This window comes from Caenorhabditis briggsae, assembly GCF_000004555.2.
Source record: "Caenorhabditis briggsae complete genome, chrI, whole genome shotgun sequence".
In the NCBI taxonomy this organism is placed as follows: domain Eukaryota; kingdom Metazoa; phylum Nematoda; class Chromadorea; order Rhabditida; family Rhabditidae; genus Caenorhabditis; species Caenorhabditis briggsae.
In genome coordinates, this window is record NC_013489.2 from 799,998 (window position 1) to 823,818 (window position 23,821).

At 35.9% G+C, this 23,821-nt stretch overlaps 2 protein-coding genes and 1 non-coding gene across 3 annotated transcripts; 1 reads left to right on the forward strand and 2 right to left on the reverse strand.

The window, feature by feature from the left end:
• Positions 1-41: 41 nt before the first annotated feature.
• Positions 42-113, forward strand: CBG28177. The gene has a single exon. It is a non-coding gene (tRNA).
• A 7,953-nt stretch (positions 114-8,066) lies between these two features.
• Positions 8,067-11,397, reverse strand: CBG19464 (the record flags this gene model as incomplete). Its single annotated transcript, XM_002646437.2, has 8 exons — positions 8,067-8,142; positions 8,193-8,273; positions 8,320-8,585; positions 9,475-9,560; positions 9,626-9,706; positions 9,773-9,797; positions 10,013-10,078; positions 11,368-11,397. 8 exons carry the CDS (start codon positions 11,395-11,397, stop codon positions 8,067-8,069), a joined length of 711 nt encoding a protein of 236 aa, XP_002646483.2.
• Positions 11,398-12,546: 1,149 nt separating this feature from the next.
• Positions 12,547-22,511, reverse strand: CBG19465 (the record flags this gene model as incomplete). Its single annotated transcript, XM_045236015.1, has 6 exons — positions 12,547-12,663; positions 13,517-14,360; positions 15,088-15,209; positions 15,485-15,622; positions 15,812-15,967; positions 22,413-22,511. The coding sequence occupies 6 exons, from the start codon at positions 22,509-22,511 to the stop codon at positions 12,547-12,549; spliced, it is 1,476 nt and encodes a 491-aa protein (XP_045096783.1).
• Positions 22,512-23,821: the final 1,310 nt, after the last annotated feature.

Genomic DNA, 23,821 nt, shown 5'->3' on the forward strand with positions numbered 1-23,821 from the left:
CCACTTTCTTATACGCATACCAACTGTCTTTTCTTCATGCCGCGTTCGTGGTGTAATGGTCAGCATGGATGCCTTCCAAGCATTCGACGGGGGTTCGATTCCCCCCGAACGCAGAACTCTTTTTTTCAGTTTGGCGTATTATAGTGTAAATGCGCTCTAATGTTAATTTTTCTCGTCGATTTTTCAAAATGCTATTTCTCTCAATGATGTGTTAAGGAAATCACAAGGACGGAGGATTTGAAAAAATCCTTAAAATAATACGAAAAACGATGAGAAGTAACATAAATTGTATGAAATTGTTATGGAGGACTTCGAGGAGTTTTCAAAGTTCTGGAATCTGAAAAAGATGAAAAAGTTTTAATTACAAACATTCCTAACTCGCTGAGAGCTATAAGGAGTGTTGAGTTATTGCAAGATTAGTGATATTTGGGTCCGCCTTTACTATTTATTGCCTCAAATAACCTTTTTTACTGTGGAATTTTCTCTGTGTGTATCTGTTTGTCTGTCTCGCGCTTTCACTAGAATAACTCAAAAAGGTTTAGGATAGTGGTGTTTTCACAGGCACGGAAGTCCAACTGATGCATTTTTCTAAAACAGAATCCGTCTGTGTTATCACAAAATTTAGTCTTAATATAATTATTAGATGGAGAATGTTTCCTGATATATTCAAAAAAATATTGAATGCTCAGTTCTTTATTATCACAAAATCAGAAAATTAAATGTCCCATATTGGCTTGTCCTTTTCATTCAATAGATGAAGTCATCTGGAAGAAATGTTTTCGGTGCATCTTCGCTAATCCATTATCGAAAAATCCATTATCGAAAAAATTTGGAGCTTTTCTTTCATTTCAGGAGCGTCCTCATCGTCCGGATTGGAGCCAGATGCAGTCGAGCTGACTAGTCAACCTCTTCCACCTGAAATTGAAGTTTTCGCCTATCGATTGCTGCAAGGATTGAACTTACAGTTTATCACCATCCCCATTGATAAGATCATTATTGAAATGAAACGTTCATTTCCGTAGTTCAAATTTAGAAATAGGAGGAAATATTTTTCAGAAAAATAAGAAATAAAAGGCATCATTCATTAAAAGATGCCAGGGAATATTCATAGAATTATAAAAAAATCAGTAAAGGCACATACACACTGCGCCAGGAAGAAGACTGAAGTGTCTTTCGCGGAGAAGGAAAGCGATCGAAAATACTGTGTTTATGACGATCTCATCGATAAAACTTTACCTTTTTTGTTCAGTTTTATTGTTTCGTTCTCCGCATTTCTTATTTTGCACAACATCAGTTCCAAAACTTGCATCGAAACCGGGAGTTGGAAAATTTCGTTCAGGGCTGAGCGAAAAATTTCCGGGACTGAAAAATGTTTTTCCTTTTAAGGTTCTGAAAGTTTCAGAAATTCTAAAAGTATTTCAAAACTTTTGGATTTTTTCGAACTCATAAAAGGCTAGGAAAATTGCAAAAAAACTACATTTATTAAAAATGGAAACTTGAACAAGTACAGTATTATCGATATGTAAAAATGAAGAAATAATTAGCTTCAAAGAGTCCAAAGAGCTATTTCAACAAGAAAAAAATGAATAAAAAATAATAAAGAATAAAAAACAATTCCTATACATCGGGTAGGATTCAGACGATACGATCTTCATGTGTACCATGCAGCACGGTTTAGACGGTAGTATCTTTGTGGTAAGAAACTTTGTTTCCACAACCAATCTTTGAATTTCGAATCCGCGTTTTGATTTCTTTAAAAATTTGAAATTGCGAGCATTTTAGATATTTTGAGCTCACTTGGCTCCTCGAACTACAGTAGTCATAGTAAGTTCCCTGCTCGTGTTCCAAGATCTGAAAATGAGCAAATTGAGTAACTACGCTCTATCGTAATTCCTTTTAACATCAACTAGCTTTTCTAGTACAAGAAAAACCTGGTGGTTTTTTGGAATTTCACAATTCACCTCGTTCGAATTGCCCAGTAAAGTTCGAGATGAAATAAAATAGATATTCAGGAATTTACAAGAATATTAGACCCATACACACTGGGTCATAGAAATTATAAGAATAAATATGCAGGTCTGGAACGGAACGGGCCGTGACTATAGATACTAAATGAAGGTGCTCCGTGGAGCAAGGATTTGTTAGAGATTAGGGATTAGAGAGACGCAGACGAGTTCATTAGGACCAGCTCCGAATCCACCTCCACCAGCTCCGATTTCATCTCGACCAGCTCCGATCCCGCCTCTCGGATCCCAGAGCTCCGGATCCCAGAGCTCCCGGACTCGTGGCATCATCAAGAAGAGAATCACACGAAATGATGCGGTCAGCATGAACCAAAAGTTGGTGTTGATGGTTGTTTTACGTCCGTGGGTCACTAGCCACTTTGGCCAGCAACCCTTCATTCTTCAACAAGATTGGGCCCCGTCCCATGGCTCGAAATCCACGAAAGTTGTTCTCGACGCTCATTTCCCTGGCTACTGGGGCAAGGACATGTGGCCCGCTTCCTCGCCCGATCTGAATCCACTCGACTTTTCCGTTTGGGGATATTTGGAGGAAAAGGTGATGGCTCGATCGCACCCAAATGTGGATTCACTGAAGGCCGCTTTGCTCAAAGCATGGGATGATCTTGACGATGACTACCTCCGGCGCACCGTCGCTTCTGTTCCAGCTCGTTTGAAGGCGTGCATCAAGGCCGAAGGCTCAAACTTCGAATATCTCCTCTGATATCTTTTCTATTACTATCATTTGTTGAAAAAATAAATCCGGTTCTTTTGTTGAAACTCCATTTTTGAAAATACAACAAAAAACAAGTGTCTCAATACTTTTCAGCCACCCTGTAGAGTACTGTAGATACTGTAGAATCGAAAGCTACTCTTTCGACAATTCTACCATTTTCAAAGTTTTCCAAAAGATTTGAAATTCCAAAAGAGGTCTAGAATTTCGGATGACTGAAAGTGTTGTACTTCCATAATCTATCAAAAGTTTTAAATTCCGAAATTTTCGAAAAGTTTCGAAATATTTGAAAGAAAACCATAAATTCAAAAGCGGACTTTCACATTGTCAATTTAGACCTATATATCTCGTTTTCTGTGAAAGATACCAAAAATTTGTCTTTTAAAAAAAATGTTTGTGATATTATGATAAACAATTTATCAGTTGACAACTTTTGGATATCTTTCACAGGAACTGAGATAAATTGGCTCAAAGTTGAAAGTTAGGTTGTTCTTCTATCACAGGTTTTACGGTAATTCATTTTCTGTTTTAAGGTTACTGCCCAATAAGGACGAAATCGAGGGATTTTGAGCTCTTTCCATCTTTGTCGTATGATCGTAGAGGGCCATCATTTGAACCTCTACGACAGCGAAGAGAAGGCAAGAATATTCGAGGAGCAGGAAACCCGACTTCAGAGAAATGTGAGCATTCGTAACCAACTTTTTAAAAAAGCAATCGAATATTTGTTTTCAGATTAGGCCTGACAGTTTATCAATGGCATTGGAATAGTTGATTGGTCATTGAGGGACTGCATCGAGCGCAACGTTGAATTTTGCAAAGATGCACATCGACTAACTCTGCGTCAGTATGCAGCGGATGAAGTCGAAAGGTTTGTGTTGAGCAAATTATTACTTTTTAGTAAGTTGGTCATTGTATTGCAGACGATTGAATGGAGCGTGGAAAAGCGTGCAGAACGTCCAGAACGTCAGGGACAAACTACGAAAGAGATCGTTAATTTGTTTTTTTTTTAATTTTTGAAATGAAGTTTTAAGTTTTTAAATATGAAGAAGTCCCAAAAAAATTTTGAAAGATCCAAAAATTTTAAGGCATCCATACAGCTCAAATCGCAATTGAGGATCCGCAGCAGCACTAAAAGCCGTGAATGCTATATGTCTCTTTGAACTCAATTATCTCAGCTCCCGTGGAAGATAACTAAAAGTCATCAACTAATAAAATATTTTTTAATTCATGATTAACATTTTGTCAGTTGACCACTTTTTGATATCTTTTGCAGGAAATGAGATTAATTAGCTCAAAGATTATGGTTTAGAAGCTCATTACTTCAGAGTGTTTACGGGACTGTCGCAGGGAAACACCGTTCGCGGATTATCTTCCTAGGGTCATTCAATTTGTGTGTTCTCATAGGAGAGGGGTTTCGAAGACGTGCCTATCCAACTAATCCACCTTTAATGGTGGTCCTTCCTGGGGGGTAGGAGGAAATGAGGTTCCTCTGTAGACCATCTGTCACTTTATAAGATGCCCCTTTCTCTCTTATTGATCTTCTATTCCTCGTAACTAGACTCCTACCTCTTCGCTATGAAACTCCTCAAGTTTTCATATTATGTCCAAAAGGATATACTTGATTCTGAACTGCTAATTCTTTCATTAGTTTCCAAAAAAATGAAAAAAAGCAATTAAATCGTCCCAAGAGGAACGACTCAATTGTAGAGGGGTCACCTTGGGGAGTGTTGGATTCCCCGTGACGGCTCCAGAGAAACAAGCTACCTCTTTGTGCGTGATGTCTGGCAAATTAGAGGAAAGTGCATCGGTAACAGGGGAACTAATTCTGTCTGTAGCGAGGAGTGGGACGACGAGCGGGCTGAAAAGCGGTGTGGAAACAATAATAACAACAGTAGTATCAGTGACCCATTTATTGAGCGGTATATATTGAATAAAGAGAATATATCGTCAATAAGAGGTTTCCTCGGAGTCGGGCTGGCTTGGAGACGGACGAGAAGGACATCACTGATCACTCAATAGTTGAAGGGGCAAAAAGCCTTGGGCAACAAAAACCCTTCTCCTACCGGTGACAAGCTTATCGCCTCTCATAGACAAAGTTCCCAAGGTGCACACGCTTCCCAGTGGTCACGATGAGAGCACTGAAAGGAAAACACTCATGAAACAGGTCACAGAGCTGGCCGTTAGTCTATTCAGAAGGAAATCTAGATCAACTCACACCATTAGTGGCTACTTGTAGTCCAATAAGGCCGGTAAAGCGATCGGGGATCGCGGTAGGGCTTACAGTATTGAAATGGTAGGAATAATGATGAGTAGAGAGGTTGATTGACTTGCAAACTGGAGATAAACGTCACGGAACAGCACTGACTGCTATACTATGATTAATATGAGCAAAACGCAGTAAAAACAACGTAAAAACACAATTAATCTGAATAGAAAGTAGGCCAGTAAACCCGTTTCGAGTGTGTGTGCGCCTTTAGCCCCTTCGTGGCGAGACCCGTACGATAGGGCGCGCTTGCACGAAGGGAGAGAAAAAGGCGAGGGAATTTGAATATGAGAAGGCAATAAAAAGGCTAATAAACAAAGGAAAATAAAGAGAATAAAGTGGGAAATAGGAAGATTTCTGAGGAGTAAGCACAGTGGGCTGGGCCTAGAGGTCCTCAGAATATCTTAAAGTTGGCGAGTCGGCGGATAGCCACGTGGACTCGTCAACATCAATGCTATCAGCCTCATTAAATACGACATCATTTGGAACCAACGATGGGTTTCGATTCCCCAGGAAGAAGACAAAAGGAGCTTGTTGATGACATATGCCAGGTACCATGAACCGTTGAATGATTACTTTCAGTTGAATGTATCTGGGAAGATGATATATTTTCGGTGAGTGATTGTCATACCGTTGTTTTTTTTTCAGGACGAATTCTTCATATTAACTGATAAGATAGAAAAAAATCAAGAACTACAAAATGATGTCTACAAGTTACAAGCCAACAACCATCGGAGCTACACGGTCACATCATTATGGCTTGTAACTTTGTTCACAGACAAGACACAGTATTCTAAATAGTATCATTTGGTAGTTCTTGAGTTCTGCTATTTTATGGAATTAAGTTGGTTTTAAAAAAATGTTCATAAAATAAAGAAAAATCAAACAACTATCGATATTTCAGAATATGCAAGCGGTATGATAAATACTATCTTTTGGCATCTTTCCAACCGAATGAACGAGATTCTGTGATCATATCAATGCATAATTATTTTCTCGACTTTTTCGGAAATTATGTAGCCTACCATTGGCTATCAGACGACTACATGCCTTGCCTTCCACTTCAACGCTTATCAGTACACAAGAAGTTGAAGTTCGACGTAGAATTTGAGAATATGAAACATCTTGAAACATTTTTCTCCGCGTCTCCTGTTTTGCAACGGGTTGATGTGGCCGCTAAAATAATGAAAGAACAATTCTCCTGACTCGAAATTCTACCAGGCAGAATCCCTTGTTGTCGAGCAATATTTGTCCGCCGATTTCACGTCACTTTCAAGGAAGACAGGCAGAATTAGCTTGCGAAACTTGCCCAATTTCCGACTTGATCGAGTTTGTGAATAAATGGAAATCAGGAGAAGAATTTCAAAAACTGGAATACTTGGAAATCGTGATAAATGAAGGTAGTTTCTCACGGAACCGAATTCTAAAGGAGATTCGAGCGAAACGAATCGACCCAAGAAAGAAACCACCGACACACATTGTGCCCAAAATGTAAGTTATCAAAAAATTAGCTTTCAACTTTGAGCCCATATACCGTGAAATTGTAACACAGATAAAATGCGAACGGGTCCGTTACGGACGCTTCGCGTTCGCGCGCGTTTGAAATAGGAACCGCATACGGACCGCACGCGAACCGTTTTCAGTAAATAGCAGTACATTATTCGGATTGATCCGTATCCTGTCCGTTTGGTCATGATTCGCAATCGGATCGGATACGGAGCTCGCGAACGGACAGGATACGGATCAATCCGAATAATGTACAACTATTTATTAAAAACGGTTCGCGTACGGTCCGTATGCGGTTCCTATTTCAACCGCGCGCGAACGCGGAGCGTCCGTAACGGGATTGTTCGCGAATCACCTTTGAATACATATAACACCACCTGCTGATGCAATCTTTTTTGCTGGTTTTCCCAGGTTCCAGATCAGAAAGTGTAACATTCACCAAATTCTGTATGTGCGCATGTATGTAGCGTGCCTTTGCACCCCTTCAAAGTTAACCGATTGAGCTGAAACCTGACAGATAGATCAGAAGTGTGTCTTTGTTGATGCTCGAACTTTTCTTTTTTCGAAATTCTGATTTTTGAAGTCTTCTGGAGACGGTTCCTTGATTTCACCGTAGTAAAGCGCGGCGAGAGGAAATCCCACACACGTTGGCCAGGAGGTACTTTTTCAATCCTTCCAGATTATCTAAACGCGCCTATTCAAGCTTTTTCAGTATCAATCAGCAAAAGAGCATAATGTCAAAGTGACTTAAAAAGAGCACACAAAATAAAACAGGTTTTATCAGTGATGTTAGGAATATATAATCAAAATCAGACTCCTCCGTCTTCCCTGGAGGTCATGATCTACCGATTTTTGAAGTGGCCGTACAAATCTGCAACGGTTGCAAATGGCATTTTTCCAGACTTTCTCAGATAACTCGGACAGTTTTCAAGATATCGTTACAGAAATTGTCAATTGTATGTAATTTGTGGTCCCAAATTCGCGTTTCAAAAAACTAGTTTGATACCTTTAACGGTTCAAAAGTTATAACATTAAACATGAGTGGCAGTATAGACCTGCCACGCACTGTATATCGGTTCCAGGAGCATTCTTTTGAGTGCACTCTGAGATGACCAGATAGAATTCTGCAGATACGCTGAAGATGATTAATGGGGGAATGGATATTTCACAAGCAGTCCTGCGTATGTTATCAGACAAACAGATGGTTTTGTGGCGTCTGTCGAGATATATGGACTTTTGGTTCAGTTTTGGAGTGTGGGATAAAACGGAGAAGGAGTTTTTAGAAATGGCCGAACCGATGGAATTTGGGAGTTTGCGGTTAAAGCAGCAACAAGGTTCTCGAATCACGAGAGACAACTCGTTTTGATTCAAGAATCTATTTTCGCCTTCAAATTTCAATAAGTGTCTGTGCATATTGTTTGGAACCCCATTTCGTGATTATTCAGAAACTCGACAAGATAAATCTGAAATGTGTGAAGCAAGAAAAAATCAACTTTTTCATAGAAGTTTATACAAAATATATATTAAAATCGTTTTCATTTTGAAAAAGTGTTCTTCCAAGTTGCTAAAAATCATTTCTGGTCAAAAAACGAATCACTTCGCGGATGACGCCGGCGACAGCTTCTTTTGTGCATTCTCCTCTGAAATTTCTTTATTCTGTGTATCCTCAAGTCCAGATGTCTGCACTTACTCAAACGGGGGCACATGGATGAATAAGGTGTTGACGGGGCCCTCACGAATTGAGAGATAGTATAGATAACCTCCGACAAATCTGAAAATTTGATTTTCAGGAAATATTGTTTTCGAAATATTGTTACCTTCCCGGATCGTTTGATTTTTCCACTTTAAGCCCACCGAATCGTTTTCCATCTAGTCCACATTTTTCGGTAACTTCATCCACTAAATAATCGAAATCCACAAATGGTTTCAATTTTTTCAAATCCTCATCTTCTTCTAAAAACTCGATCCGATTTCCTTCGGGAACATATCCATTCATATCCTCTCTACAGTAACCATCGAAATATGCTTTTTGTTGGAAGTAGATTGTATTTTTGATATTGTGCGACGCCAAATGAATTACATCCTTAAAAATTTTTGAAAAATTATTGCTATTAAAAAATGAAAATTTACGGTAAAAGCTGTAAAAGAAGGGCCTTCTAACTTTGAGCCCATATTTCCTGATTCCTGTGAAAGATATCAAAAAGTGGTCAACTGTTGAATTGTTTATCATAATATCACTAATATTTTATCAGTTAACACATTTTTGATATCTTTCACAGAAGCCGAAATCAATTGTCATAACGTTGACAGTGTGGGGGCCCTTATATTGCAGGTTTTACGGTACATTCCTTTTTTTGCAAAATCTCGGATTTTTAACACACTAACTCGAATTCTAAATTCATTTTCTGTAAAACCAAATATTTTTGAATTTTGGAATTTCTGAATTTCTGAATTTTGGAATTTCTGAATTTCTGAATTTCTGAATTTCTGAATTTTGGAGTTTCTGAATTTCTGAATTTCTGAATTTCTCAATTTCTGAATTTCTGAATTTCTGAATTTTGGAATTTTTGAACTTTTTAATTTCTGAATTTCTGAATTTCTGAATTTCTGAATTTCTGAATTTCTGAATTTCTGAATTTCTGAATTTCTGAATTTCTGAATTTCTGAATTTCTGAATTTCTGAATTTCTGAATTTCTGAATTTCTGAATTTCTGAATTTCTGAATTTCTGAATTTCTGAATTTCTGAATTTCTGAATTTCTGAATTTCTGAATTTATAACTTCATAAGTTGCAGAAATTCCGAAATTCCGAACTTCTGAAATTCTCAAATTTAGAAATCCAGATATTCAGAAATTCCAAATCTCTGGATTTCATAATTTCAGAATTTCAGATAGGAGTTTAAAATTTATCCGAATGTTTCAAAGTTCTGAGTTTAAGTATTTCCTAGAATTCCCCAAAAAAACAACGCTCACATCCGGACAGTTCTCTCGAAGCTCTGGAAGCTTCTCAACCACAGCTTCATACGTCGCGGGAATTTTAAATGGATGTATTTTGACATCTGAAAAATGATTTTCAGCATTTTTGAATTTTTCAAAAATCTCAAAAATAAATTAAATGTCTAACTTTTAATAGGTTCCTTCAACAGCTCATCCAGCACCACTGCCGATGGATTTTCATCGTATTCTTCAAATGGGGTGTCGAATCCTAAAAATTCAAAAAAATTTCAAAATTTTTTTAAGAGTTAAATTTTGAAATTGTAAAAATACTCACCAGTAATGACAACGTCTCTTGTATACTGAAAAAATTATATTCAAGGAAAAAAAGAAGAAAAAACTGGTGGCCGAGTTTTTAGAAAAGCTAGGCCACCACCTGTTTTTTTGCACTTTCCGGCCGAAAAATCTATTTTTAAGAAGAAAAACAAATAATGGGGTACCCGGAAAAACAAGAAAGTGCAGTATTTGAGGAACAAAAATATTTTTTTTTTCGTTGAAAACAAGATTTTTGACCTACATCAAGACTGCTGAAAATGCGATGACATTGGGAGAGCTTGTCAGAAACGGAACTGATGGATTGGGTCTGGAAGTATTTTTGTTAGAAAGTACAGATTTTTATTTTTAGGTTTTTTTTTTTAATACACACGGGCTGTTTACGGTTAATCGATAACATACAATGGAATTTTTTTTTTAATTCTAAAACTTCAAAACTCTCAGATAATACTGTGTATTATCTGAGAGTTTTGAAGTTTTAGAATTTTTTTTAGGATAAGAAAAATCGGTAATTTTGATTTTTTAAGGTTTTAGAAAATCCCAGAAAATCCCGGAACTAAAAAAGGTTAATTTCTAGAAATTTCCCAAATTCTGGTAAAAGGTAAATTTCAAGAAAAAAGAGATTTCAGAAATTTCTTAAAATTCTAAAATTCCAGGAAACTCGGAAATTCAGAAAATCATGAAATTCAGAAATTCAGAAATTCAAAAATTCAGAATATCAGAATATCAGAAATTCTAAAAAAAAATTCTAAAATTCAGAAATTCCGAAATTCAGAAATTCAGAAATTCAGAAATTCAAAAAATCGGAAATTCAGAAATTCAGAAATTCAGAAACTCAGAAATTCAGAAATTCAGAAACTCAGAAATTCAGAAATTCAGAAATTCAGAAATTCAAAAAATCGGAAATTCAGAAATTCAGAAATTCAGAAATTCAGAAATTCAGAAATTCTAAAATTCAAAAATCGAAAACTCACCTCGACCATTGTTTTTCTCCAATCTTCTCTTTCCAAAATCCTTCTTTTCAAAAAAAAATTTTTTTTCAAATTTCTTCGAAAAACTTCTCTTTTCAATTGAAATTGGGTGTTAAATAGATTTGAAGGTCTCGGAGATTGACACGTGGAGGCGGGACCATCAAAAACACAAACATCTGATTGTTGTTGGTCGCGAAAGAGATCTTTTGACCTACTCGTTGAAATCACAAGGTCCTTCTTCTTTTTCTTCTTTTTTGTGTAATGTTCTCTACGTTCAACTTTTCTCGTCCTCCTGAGAAACGTAGATACATATGACAGGAAATCTCAAAAATTACAGAATGTTTGTTTTGCGGATTGTTTCCAATGACAGAAAAAAGTGTGAAAGTGATGTGAACTTTGATCAGTTAGCTTGATCTTCAAGCTCAATTATCTCGGCTCCTATGCAAGATATCAAAAGTATGTGAACTGATAAAATGTGAATGATGTTATGCTTAACATTTTATCAAAGTTGACAAATTTTTGCTATCTCCAACGGGAGTAGAGATAATTGAGCTTAGGCTTCTTGAGCAATTTTCTACGTGCCTCAAATTTCAGCATTATTGCATCGATCTTCTCAAAAATGCCTGACATATCTAGCTCCTTTTGTCTTCTTGCACATAATACGAAAAGTTGCAAATTTTCATAGCGATGCGGTTGATATAAAACGACAAGGGACATATTATAAAGGGACAGATGCTCCACAGAGGAACCTCCTCTCCTCCTGTCCCCGGAAAGGACCACAATTAGAGGTGGATTAGTTAATGTCTTTGAAGCCCCTCTCCTGAGGAAATACACACAAATCGAAGGACCCTAGGAAGATAATCCGCGAACGGTGTTGTCCTAAGGGAAGCTACGAAAGCCCCCGTAAACACTCTATTAGAATGAGCTCCCTAGCCGTCAACTTTGAGCTCAATCATCTCAGCTTTTGTGGATGATACCGAAAAGTGATAAACTGATAAAATATTCGTGATATTGTGATAAACATTTCATCAGTTGAGCACTTTTTGATATCTATCACAGGAAACGAGAAAATTGAGCTCCAAGTTGAAAGTTAGGGGGTGGCGCTCGACTAGAGTGTTTATGGTAAATCATGTCAATGTTGTACGGTTCTGATTACTGTAGAGTAAAATATTGGAAAATGAGGAGGATTACTGTTGCATTCTGAATTTAAGAATTCCAGATTTTCTGAATTTTTTTGAATTCCGAAATTTTTAAAAATTCAGAAATTCAAACAAATTTCAATTTTTTCAGTTTTTCAATTTTCCAAACTTTTGTAATACGAATTTTCGATTTTTTAGAATTCTTCAATTTTAGAATTTCTGAATTTCCAAAAAATCCAAAAAAATTTCCACTAAATTTCAAGGTTTTTGGCTCAAATTTCAATCTTTTTCCGACAAAATCTCAATAATTTTTTATCAAAAAAGTTGGGAAAATTTCGTATTTTATACACAAATTTCAATCAGTTTAGTTTTCTGCATTTCTATATGGGGAAAAAAGAGAAGAAGGGGAGCTAGTTATACAAAAAAAACGGAGAATAATTTAAAAGATAGTCAGACAATAGATTTTTTGGGGGTGAAAGAGGGTTAGTTTTAGTGGAATTTTTGGGGTTAGTTTTCAAAAAAAATGGGATGCGTTAGAAGAAAAAAAAAGTGTTTCCCGTAGTCTAGTTAATTGGGTGGTTCGCTAAAGCTCGTTCGATTGGGGTGAAAATGACAGTAGGAAATTTCAAAAAAAGTTAAAAAAAAAGAAATTTATAGCGAAATATGAGTTATCGTTCAGAAGCGGTGGCGGCGGCGGCGAGCTTCTCCTCCTTGAGACGTGTGGCGACGGCGGCGACAAGAGCTGCTCCACGGCCAGATCCATCCTCGGAGAGCATCAGTTTGTACTGCAAAAATCGATATTTTTAAACATTTTCGATTTTTAGGAATTTCAGATTTTCTGAATTTCAGACCTTTTGATTTTCAGAATATCAAAATTTCAGATTTTTAGATTTTGAAGTTTAAGAATTTCTAATTTTCAAATTTTCCGAATTTTTGGAATTCCAGATTTTCAGATTTTATGAATGTTCGAATTTCGGAATTTCTGAACTTCTGAATTCCAGATTTTTCGAATTTCAGGTTTTCTGAATTTCAGTTTTTTTGAATTTCTAAACTCCCGAATTTCAGTTTTTCGGAATTTCGGGTTTTCTGAATTTTCTGAAAAACAGATTTTCAGATTTTTTTGAATTTCTGAATTTCAGAGTTTCTGAATTCTTGAATTTCAGATTTTCAAAATTTCAGTATTTCTAAATGTTTGAATTTTTCTAATTTTCAGAATTCTTGAATTTCTGGATTTTCGAATTTTTGCAATTTTAAATTTTCCGAATTTTTGCAAGGCAAAAATTTTTTGGAAATTTGGGCCTGTTTCAGATTTTCAAAATTTTGGGATTCTTGGAATTTCGGAACTTCTGAATTTCAGAAATGCAGATTTTCGGAATTTCAGCAATTTTGAATTTCAGAATTGTCGAATTTTCGGGATTTCAGGAATTTCGAATTTCAGATTTTCGGTTTTTTTAAAAAGAACGCAATTTTTTAGAGACTAGAAAGCCTTCAAAATTTAGAAAAATCGACGTTTTCTGTGTGTCCGGATGTCCAAAATCTTCATTCCAGGTGCCATTTTTCTCTACAAAAAAGCCCAAAGGCACCCCCCCCCCACGCCTCCCACCCCCTTAGTTTCTCCAAAAATCCTCAAAATCCTACCTCAATATCCCCCACAATCAACTCGGCAATCTTCGCATCCAGCAGTGTCGGATACGTCGGATGGAATCTGTACACCGATCCATCAACCCCCACCGTCACATGCTTCTTGTTTATCCGATTGAGCAGCATTGCGATTCCGGCTGCGGTGAGATGCGCGGCCCGTGTCGAGATCAAACTACACACGTAGGCGACGTTGGCACAATCATTGGCCGTGATCATCTCGACACCAATGTCCTCCAGAATCTGATACGTCTTCTGGAACGTTCTGTCGTCGTCCTCCAACAGATCACTGTCGATTTCCGAGACAAACTTTGTTGGGAAGCAGTGAGGCGTCGAGATGGCGTCAGAGTGTCCGCCAAACAGAAGACCCTGCTTCGCCAGATCCTCGAGAACTACTCTTGCGCATTCTCCCATGTACATTCCTGAAATCATCTTCTCATAGAGGTGCTGTCCGGGGTTGATGCTCTCTCGGTCCACAGCGTCGTCCCATTTGGTTCTCAGGAAGCTCAACGCGCCGTCATCTCCAAATGCTCCCCACTCCGTGTTGATAATCATTTCCTCAGGTGTCACATTGTGCTCATCCACGTATCCGGCTAGCTTCGGGATTCTGTCCAGACGTTCCATGTAGCACGCGTTGGTTCCTGTGCCCACGATGACGCCGATCTGGCACGTATTCTCTTGGAACGCGCACGCCATCAGGGTGCCGACGGTGTCGTTGAGAAGCGCCACGACGTCAATGTCAATGTCTTTGCGGCGATGGCACGCGTCGCGCAGCAGGGTGACGACGTCGGCTCCTTCGACACCCGATGCCTTGAATCCCTTCGTCCAGGTCACTAATTTTCCGCTGAAAATTGAACTTTTAGCTTCAAAAATTCGCCAAAATCGTTTTTTCTAAAAAAAACTTTTTTTCAAAAATTTCCGATTTTTCTGGACCTATTTTTTGCATAAATCTCATTAACATTAATTTTCTTTGCTTTCTAAATATTTATTTTTCAGATTTTCCCCTGGAAACATAAAAAAATCATCGTTTTTGCCTTCAGAAACCCTAAATTTCAGCTCGCCTCGCCAATGCATCACATTTGACGCGCAGTGTGCAAACACCGCCAGGTTTCAAATGTTCACCCCCACGCAAAAATGCACACCACCGCCCGTTTCAGGTTTTCAGAGACTGAAATTAGTGCTGAGAAATGAGATTTTTCGACAGAATTTTCAGATTTTTTCGGTGTAAAATTGAAAAAATAGGTGCAAAGTGAGAAAAAGAACACAAAAATTTCGAAAATTCGCTGGATTTTTCTGGAAAAAACCCTTTCAAAATCTGGAAAAGAATTTCAGAGAAAAAATCCAAAAACGCTAAAATTAAGGTCTTTTTGGGCAAAATTTGACAGTTTTCAGTTCAAATTTTAGCTATTTTCAGTCAAATTTCGGCCATTTTCAGTCGAATTTTAGCTATTTTCAGTCAAATTTCGGCCATTTTCAGTCAAAATTTGGCAGTTTTCAGTCAAATTTCAGCTGTTTTCAACCAATTTCCAGCCGTTTTAAGCCAAATTTCGCGCCAATTCCAGTCATCGTACCGCGTCAAACCGTCCTGTTCGCATGGGAATGAGAATGTGAAGCCGAGCGGGAGCTTCGTCGCGTCCTTCAAATTGTTCTCCTCCATGAATTTGGCCATACAGTCGGCAATGTGGTCGAAGAGCTGAAAACAGACCAAAATTAGGCTGAAAATCGCATTTCTGGGGTTGGAAATGCCTAGAAATCAATTTTTCTCAAATTTCTGTCCATCTGTTTGTCCAACATCAAAAATTCCAGATTTTGAGCTAAAAATGGCTCAAAATCAACTTTTTCTGTGCATCCTGATGTCCGGATGTTCGTTTGAGGGGTTAAAAAATCTCTAATTTTGAGTTCTCTAGGCTCAAAAACTGCTCCAAAACCAATTTTTCTGGTTAACATTGCTCTAAATCGCTCTCTTACCGCTTCTCCAGTTCCTCGCATGATGCTCTCGGGGACGCGGAAAATCTTTCCCGTCATTTTTGTCTCTTTTCCCTCGAGCTTGATGTGAAGCACTCGGAAGTTCGTACCGCCCAAATCCAGAGCAAGGAAGTCGCCTTTCTGCAAAAAAAAAATCGCTAATTTTGCTCTATCCATAGCTCTGTGTGTCCAGATGCCCATGGGAGCGAAAAATGGCTTTATTCAAAAGCCATTTTCGCTATATACATGGGTCGGTGTGTCCGGATGTCCCTAGGAGCGAAAAATCGCCTAATTGGCCAATTAACTCGACCAATTAACTCCGCTAATTACCTCTGTCCCATTCGGCACCGCATCCACATACGTTGGCAGCATCTTAACGGCCGCCTTCTTTCCGGAGAGCCCCTGCTCCATACTTTTCTCCATGAGCACCATAATTCGCCGCAACTGCTGATCGCTGAGCACCAGACGTTCGCATGCTTCTTGGATCTGCAATTAGAAAACGTTTAATTGGGCTAATTAGGCCTAAAAATCAATTTTTCTAGTAAATTCAATTTTGTACCAAATCTCTAGGCCTGGCGACCACCAGTGGCGGTGGGCGTTGCTTTTTGATACGGGCGTCCGTCGCGATTCCGTTTTTGATAATCGGGTGACACACGATAGACGACATTTGGGACTTTTTTGCTAAAATTTTTTTTCTTCTTAAAAATCGAAAAAAACGGAAGAAACGACGGCTTTTTGTACTGATTTTCGACATTTTTAGGTCAAAAATATTGAAAATAACAAGTTTTTCAGCTTTGTTATCTATTTTTGCCACTGAGAATGTCAAAAAACGAGTGAAAAAGATGATGAATGAGGTGAAAAAATGTTGAAAAAGAGGACAACAACTAGTTACTGTAGTTCGCTTCGAGACGCGAGAAAAGTTTTGAGGCCATGCGCCTTTAATTTCACTGCTTTTTTTTTGGGATTTTTGCTGTTTTCCAGTGATTTTCAGTGTAAGAACAAACACAAAAAGTAAAAGTCTGTCAAAATAATGTGAAAATTCAAATTTTTCATAGTTTTAAATCGAATTTTAGGCAATTTTCGCTTTTTTACGCAATTTATTTTTCAAAAACAAGTTACTGTAGTTCGCTTCGAGACGCAAGAAAAGTTTTGAGGCGATGCGCCTTTAATTTCGTGACGGGACTCAAAATCAGCAAAAAGCTTTTTTTTGGGAGATTTTCGCTGTTTTTCAGCTAAAAAACCGGGAAAAAAGGAAAAATTAATTAAAAAACTGAAAAAATTCAGAATTTTGAATAATTTTCACTGTTTTTTCAGCAGTTTACAGGTGGAAAAATGAATTAAAAACAAAAAAAAATGTGTATTGAATTTTTTTCAGAATTTTGCAGCGAAATTTTCAAAGCAAAAAAAGTTCTGGAAAAAAATAAGAAATTTCCGATAGAAAAACGAAGGCGGCGAGCCCTTTTATATCAAGAAGTTCAATTGATATAATCAGGAAAATCAGGAATTTTATTGCATGTTTTCTTCTCGACCAACCACCAGGTGGTCTGATTTACAGGAAACGGAGAGAAAAAAAAAACTAAAAAATTCATAAAATTTTTCATATCAAAGAGTGGCAGCAGCATGAGAACAGTGGGCGGGGCTTAGGCATCAAAGAATCGAGAGATCATCGGCGCACGTGGAGGAGAAAACAATAAGCGCGGCGAGCGAAAAGCGCGGGGTGGTAGATCAAAATTAATTTTACAAAAAGAAAAAAATTTTGCAGGTTTGAATCATCGAAACAGCTGACTTGAGCTCGAAAAATGAACTGCAATTTTTTTCAATTTTTTTTCGTTTTCTGTTCTACAGTATTATTCTATTTGCTACTGTTCCGACAGCATGCGCCTTTAAAAAAAATTTCGGCTGCAAGGTTCTTCGCTGTACCTTTATAGGACACAAGTCACGTGTAGCCAGAAAACACTCAAAAACGGAAAAAAAGAATTTTCCGCCTTTTATAAATAGTCATCCTTCTGGGGGTCTATACAGTGTTCTTATCACGTCATCATAATTTTCTCTAAATAGAGAGACGCCAGACGACGAGACAGTCAGAAACGTGACAAGTTTTCCTAGACACCACAGTGTGTATGAGAAAATGACGTTTCGTACAGTCATCGGAAGAATAAGAATTCAGAAGACATAACGTCTTCTGATTCGCTAGATTAGATAAGCAAAACAATGAAGGAACTAGAATAATAAGGACAAAGTACAAAAAGCTGGGGGATTCTTAGATTCTTAGATTCTTAGATTCTTAGATTCTTAGATTCTTAGATTCTTAGATTCTTAGATTCTTAGATTCTTAGATTCTTAGATTCTTAGATTCTTAGATTCTTAGATTCTTAGACTCTTAGATTCTTAGATTCTTAGATTCTTAGATTCTTAGATTCTTAGATTCTTAGATTCTTAGATTCTTAGATTCTTAGATTCTTAGATTCTTAGATTCTTAGATTCTTAGATTCTTAGATTTCGAGCATCGGAAATTAGAGCTGGGCGCAAAATGTTTATGGAATGGTGCCAGGTACAAAAAGAGGGAGAGATACAACAATTTTGTGAAATTTGATCCAAAAAGAAGATAGGGATCATACTAACAAAATTTGGAACTTTTTACGGTTTTTGAATTTCTCAGAATCTCAGAACGTCAAAATCCTGAAATTTCAGAAACTCAGAATCTAAAAATCTGAGAATCTAAGAACCATTTTTTTTCGAAACATCCAAAATCTAAGAATTTTAGAACCTAGGAATCCAAGAATCTCAGGATTTCAGAATATCTGTATTTCAGAGCCTCAAAATTTCAGAATTCCAGAATCTCAAAATTTAGAAATGTTGGGAATTCCAAAAAAAAAATACAAAACTTGAAATTTCATGGGTTTTAAGAAATTTTACGAATTTCGAAAAATTTGAGTTTCCTAAAATTTTTTTTTTTATTTAGAGACAAGAGACATTCAAAAATTCGCAATTTCAGAAATTTCGGGAAACTTGGAAAAGTTCGAAATTCTAGAAATGTCAATTATTCAGAGGCTCAGAATTTCAGAATTGCAGAAAATTCTAAACTTCAGAATTTCGGAAAAAAATTGAAATTCTTTGAAAATTTCTAGAAGTTTCCGTAAAATGCCGAATTCAAAAATTTCAAAAAAAAAACCTAATAATATGGGAAATTTTAAAAATTCACATTTCCAGAAATTTCAGAATTCCAAATTCCAGATGTTCTGAATTTCAGCATTTCAGAAACCGGAAATGCAGAATTCTAGAATATCAGAACTCTAGAGTTCCAGAATCTCAAAATTTCAGATTCTCGGATTTTCAGAACCTAAGAAACTTAGATTTTCAGAATTTCAAAAACTTAGAATCTCATAAACTTGGACTCTCAAATTTTCAGAATCTTATAATATCGAAGTTCAAGAATTTCAAAATTTCAGATTTTCGAATTTTCGTCTTATCTATCTTTTCATTGTTGTTCTTTGTCTTCGAAACTTTTTTTGACGGAACAATAGGAAAATTTCTTTTCTTATCAGTTTAAAAAACATTTCAGTTCTATGGTTTCTGGAATTTTCCAGAAAAAAAAACAAACAAAAAATTGAATTTTTTAAGATTTTTGCAAAATCTGCAAAAATCACAAAACACACATAAAAGTTCCATAGAACACTCAATTTTTGGGTGAAAAAAGTCTCGAATTGCAAAAAAAATTTTTATAAACAAATTAAATTTTCCAACAAAAAGTTAGCATAAAAATGGGTTTCTAGAAGTCTACCGTAGGCTTTTGTAGTTTGTGGTTACTATAGATTTCTCTGCAAACACCATCGTTTAAAAATGAAGAATTTAACATAGGTGTGCAATGTTTGCAGAACTACAGTAGTGAAGCAGGCTACAGTAGTAAGTTTGAGGGGGTTTGTCTGCAAACGCCATAACGTACGCCGTATTGCGGAACAAAAAAGTTTAGAGAGAAACCAAAAAGGGTACATTGGAAAGTGGTGTTACGGTACTTTAAAGAGGAACAAGGGGATGATGACAAATCACAAATTAGTGGAAAAGGACGGAAAAAAAGAAAAAACATTTATTTTTCCCTACAAAGTATTTTGTAGGTGTGTGTGTGTGGTCTACGACGAACAAACACTACTTGAATAGTGTCACAAAATTTTGTTGAAAATAATTTTTTTCAATTTCTGAATTACTGAATTTCTGAATTTCTGAATTACTGAATTTCTGAATTTCTGAATTTCTGAATTTCTGAATTTCTGAATTTCTGAATTTTTGAATTTCAGAATTTCTGAATTTCCGAATTTCTGAATTTCTGAATTTCTGAATTTCCGAATTTCTGAATTTCTGAATTTCTGAATTTCTGAATTTTCGAAAACACGGAAACTACTTGAATAGTGTCATAAAATTTTCGGATTTTTTTTTCATTAAAAAAGTGGGATAAAAATCACTCGATTCTGGGAAAAAAACAATTTTTTTAAGTGATATTTATTCAACTTTTTTTTATCAATTCAAACAATTTTAAATTGAAGCTCACTGTATATTAAAAATTGAAAATTAGAAATCGTCTGTTCTTTGATTGTTCTTTTCTTTCTATTTTTATCTTATCAACAAAAGAAGAAAGATAAAAACAGATTGATATTAAAAATGGGAGAAACGATGATGGATTTTTTGGGGAATCGCAAAAGTTTATACTTCGAAACTCAAAAGAAAAAAAGGTCCTTAATTGTGTTAGGTTCAACTTTTCGAAAAAAAAATTTTTTTGAATTAAAAATTTCAGAAATACCAGAAAATTCGCTATAATCAGCATCTGATCATTTGATTTGGTAAAGTATGAAAAAAGGAAAAATCATTGGTTTGTATCAAAAAATGAGTAATAGGCAGATATGTCCGGAATGACGTTTTTGAAAAAGGAAAACGGAATAAAATAGTTTTCTCGGAATCCGGAATCCGGACAAATGAAAATTTTCCGAAATCCGGAATCCGGAATCCGGACATCTCTGGTAATGGATCTCAAACCGGAAGTTTTGATAACATTTTTTAAGGAATTTTGAAAATGAAAGCAGTTCAAATATTAAATTCAGAAATTCAGAAATTCAGAAATTCAGAAGTTCAGAAATTCGAAAAATCAGAAATTCAGAAATTCAGAAATTCAGAAATTCAGAAATTCAGAAATTCGGAAATTCGGAAATTCAAAAAATCAGAAAATCAGAAATTCAGAAATTCAGAAAATCAGAAAATCAGAAAATCAGAAAATCAGAAATTCAGAAATTCAGAAATTCAGAAGTTCAGAAATTCGAAAAATCACAAATTCAGAGATTCAGAAATTCAGAAATTCAGAAATTTGGAAATTCAGAAATTCAGAAATTCAGAAATTCAAAAATTCAGAAATTTGGAAATTCAGAAATTCAGAAAATCGGAAATTCGGAAATTCGGAAATTCAAAAAATCAGAAAATCAGAAATTCAAAAAATCAGAAATTCAGAAATTCAGAAACTCAGAAATTCAGAAATTTGGAAATTCAGAAATTCAGAAATTCGGAAATTCAGAAATTCAGAAATTCAAAAAATCAGAAAATCAGAAATTCAGAAATTCAAAAAATCAGAAATTCAGAAATTCAGAAATTTGGAAATTCAGAAATTCAGAAATTCGTAAATTCAGAAATTCAAAAAATCAGGAAATCAGAAATTCAGAAATTCAGAAATTCGGAAATTAAGAAATTCAAAAAATCAGGAAATCAGAAATTCAGAAATTCAAAAAATCAGAAATTCAGAAATTCAGAAATTTGGAAATTCATTCAACATGCCCAAAATTTCAATTAAAAAGTTCTAGAAAGAAAAAATCCTGAAATTTCAGAAAATTGCTAACAATTCTTGGAATTTATAGACTCATTTCTTACTCATTTTAAAGGAAACAATAAGTGCTTATTTGTTTTTTTTTTCCTTCAATTCCTCTTATTTTGTCGTCCTTATGTTAGAGAAAACTGAATGATGTCAAGATATACAGTATACAAACGTGGCGGAAGCTCTCTGCCTCTCTGAGCACGAAAATTCCTTTTTCAAACAAAAAAATTAGTTGTGTGATTTGACTTGTTTTATTTGCTGATTGAAAAGCGCCTACGCTTCTGTTCTATGAAAAAAAAGAGCAAAAAGTTCAGGAACATTTGGTGGACTGCGTTTTTGGGATGTCTCAAAAAATAGGTCAACCTTATTTGATTTCTCTGAAAATTTCAGAATATACTGAACAAAACTAGAGCTTTAACTTTGTAGTTGGCAACGTTTTGATTCAAATGCGCTCTGATTAGATACACCACGTGGAACCTTGCCGCGACCACACCTTGGCCACTGCATGTGGCCTATCTCCTTGGGGCGCGTTCGCATCAAAAGGTTATCAGCTACAAAAATGAACCTCTATGATTGCTCAAAACATTGGTTTTTAAATCATTTGAAAATTCAAATTTCGAAGAAACTTAGATCCAGCAAGACCAAAAAAACAAACTAAAAAGTTTAGGTGCCTACAAAAGCACTTCAAACTTTTTCAATTTCATTCAAATTTTCACAGTGTACTAAAATATTATAGGGCTTCATTTTTGTAGTTGACAACTTTTTGATGCAAATGTGCTCTGATGAGAACGTGGAAAAAACGAGCGTCTTCTGTGCGCTGCGCCTCCGCGTTTGCCGCCAGCACCACTCCTCCGCCGAGGGAGGTGGCTCCACGCCTCTTCCGTGCTGCATATCTCATCAGAGCGCGTTTGCACCAAAAAGTTGTCAACTACAAAAATGGAGCTCTAGTCTTGTTTAGTATTTTCTGAAATTTTCAAAAAGTTCTAACAAAGTTGACCTAGTTTTTTGGACACTCCAAAAAATGCAATTTTTAGATTTTTAAAATTTTTTAAATGAATTTCTTGATAGATAAAAAAAGCCTACCATTTCATTATTGGTGACATCGATGGAATTTTGATAGCTCATCGATTTGAGCATCTCAAATCGTGGTCGCATTTTACTACATTTTCCACTTGCTGACATTGAATCACCGGATGATAATGGATATACTGATGTGGAGTGCACTTTCTCCAGCGAGTTTTGGTTTTGCTTTTTTCTGGAAATTTCGATTTTTTGAATTTTTTTAAATGCTGAAAATTATAGAAAAGAGAAGAAATTAGCAAGAAAATTGAAATTCAGAAATACAGAATTCCAAAATTCAGAATTGCCGAAATTCAGAAAGTCAAAATTCCAGAGTTTCAGACATTCGTCCAAACTCTAGAATTTCAGAATTCAGAATTTCAGAATTCTAGAATTTCAGAATTTTAAAATTTCAGAATTTCAGAATTTCAGAATTCAGAAATTCAGAAGGTCAGAATTATAGATTTTCAGAATTTCCAAAGTTCCGAATTTCAGAAATTCAAAAGTCCAGAAATTCAGAATTTCAGAATTCCAGAATCCCAGAATTCCAGAATTTCAGAACTTCAGAACTCCAGAAATCCAGAAATTCAAAAGTTCAGAAATTCAGAATTTCAGAATTCCAAAATTCCAGAATGTGAAAGTTGAAAAATGAAAGAACTACGAATTCTAAAATTCTACAAATTCAAAGTTCCCAATATTTAAAGATTTTCTGAAATTCTAGAAAAATCAAATATAGCAAAATACAGGAATTCTAAGATTTTGAATTTGTAGAATTCTGAAATTTTCAAATTCTGGAATACCAAAATTCATAAATTCGAAAATGTAAAAACAATGTTCGCAACCTGCAAAAGCATGGATAATCTTCACAACACTTGACAAACATGTTCACTAGAAATCTATTCATTTTTCGAGGTGACTAGATTCAGAGAATATCCGAGAAATAAGGTGGGACTATAAGTGATTTTGCTGGCGTATATTGTTGGGAAATTCGTAAAAACCCAATTCCAGGTGATACGTGGCTGTGATTACTGACTTATTAGAATTAGGGTGAGCAGGGCAATGAAAAAATTGTAAAAGTTTGAAAAACTGAAATTCAAGAATCCTTAGAATCCTAAGAATCCAGATTCTTAGGAACACAAAAACTAGAAAAAGTGGGGAATGATGCAAATACTGGAGAGTATTCCTCCCCTGACGGCCAGATGGGGGTCAACCCGATGACGTCATCGCTGAAGCTGTTAGGAAAAAGAAGAAGAAGGAAAAGCATTGCGAAAGAGAAAAAGTTGAGAGAGGGAGTAGAACACTTACATCAAGTGGGAACAAATATATTTTTTTACATTAAATAGCTCAATTTTTTCCTTTGAGCTACCGTAAAAGCTCTGATAGAAAACTACCCTATCTTTGAGCCAGTTTATCTCGGCTCCTATAAAAGATAT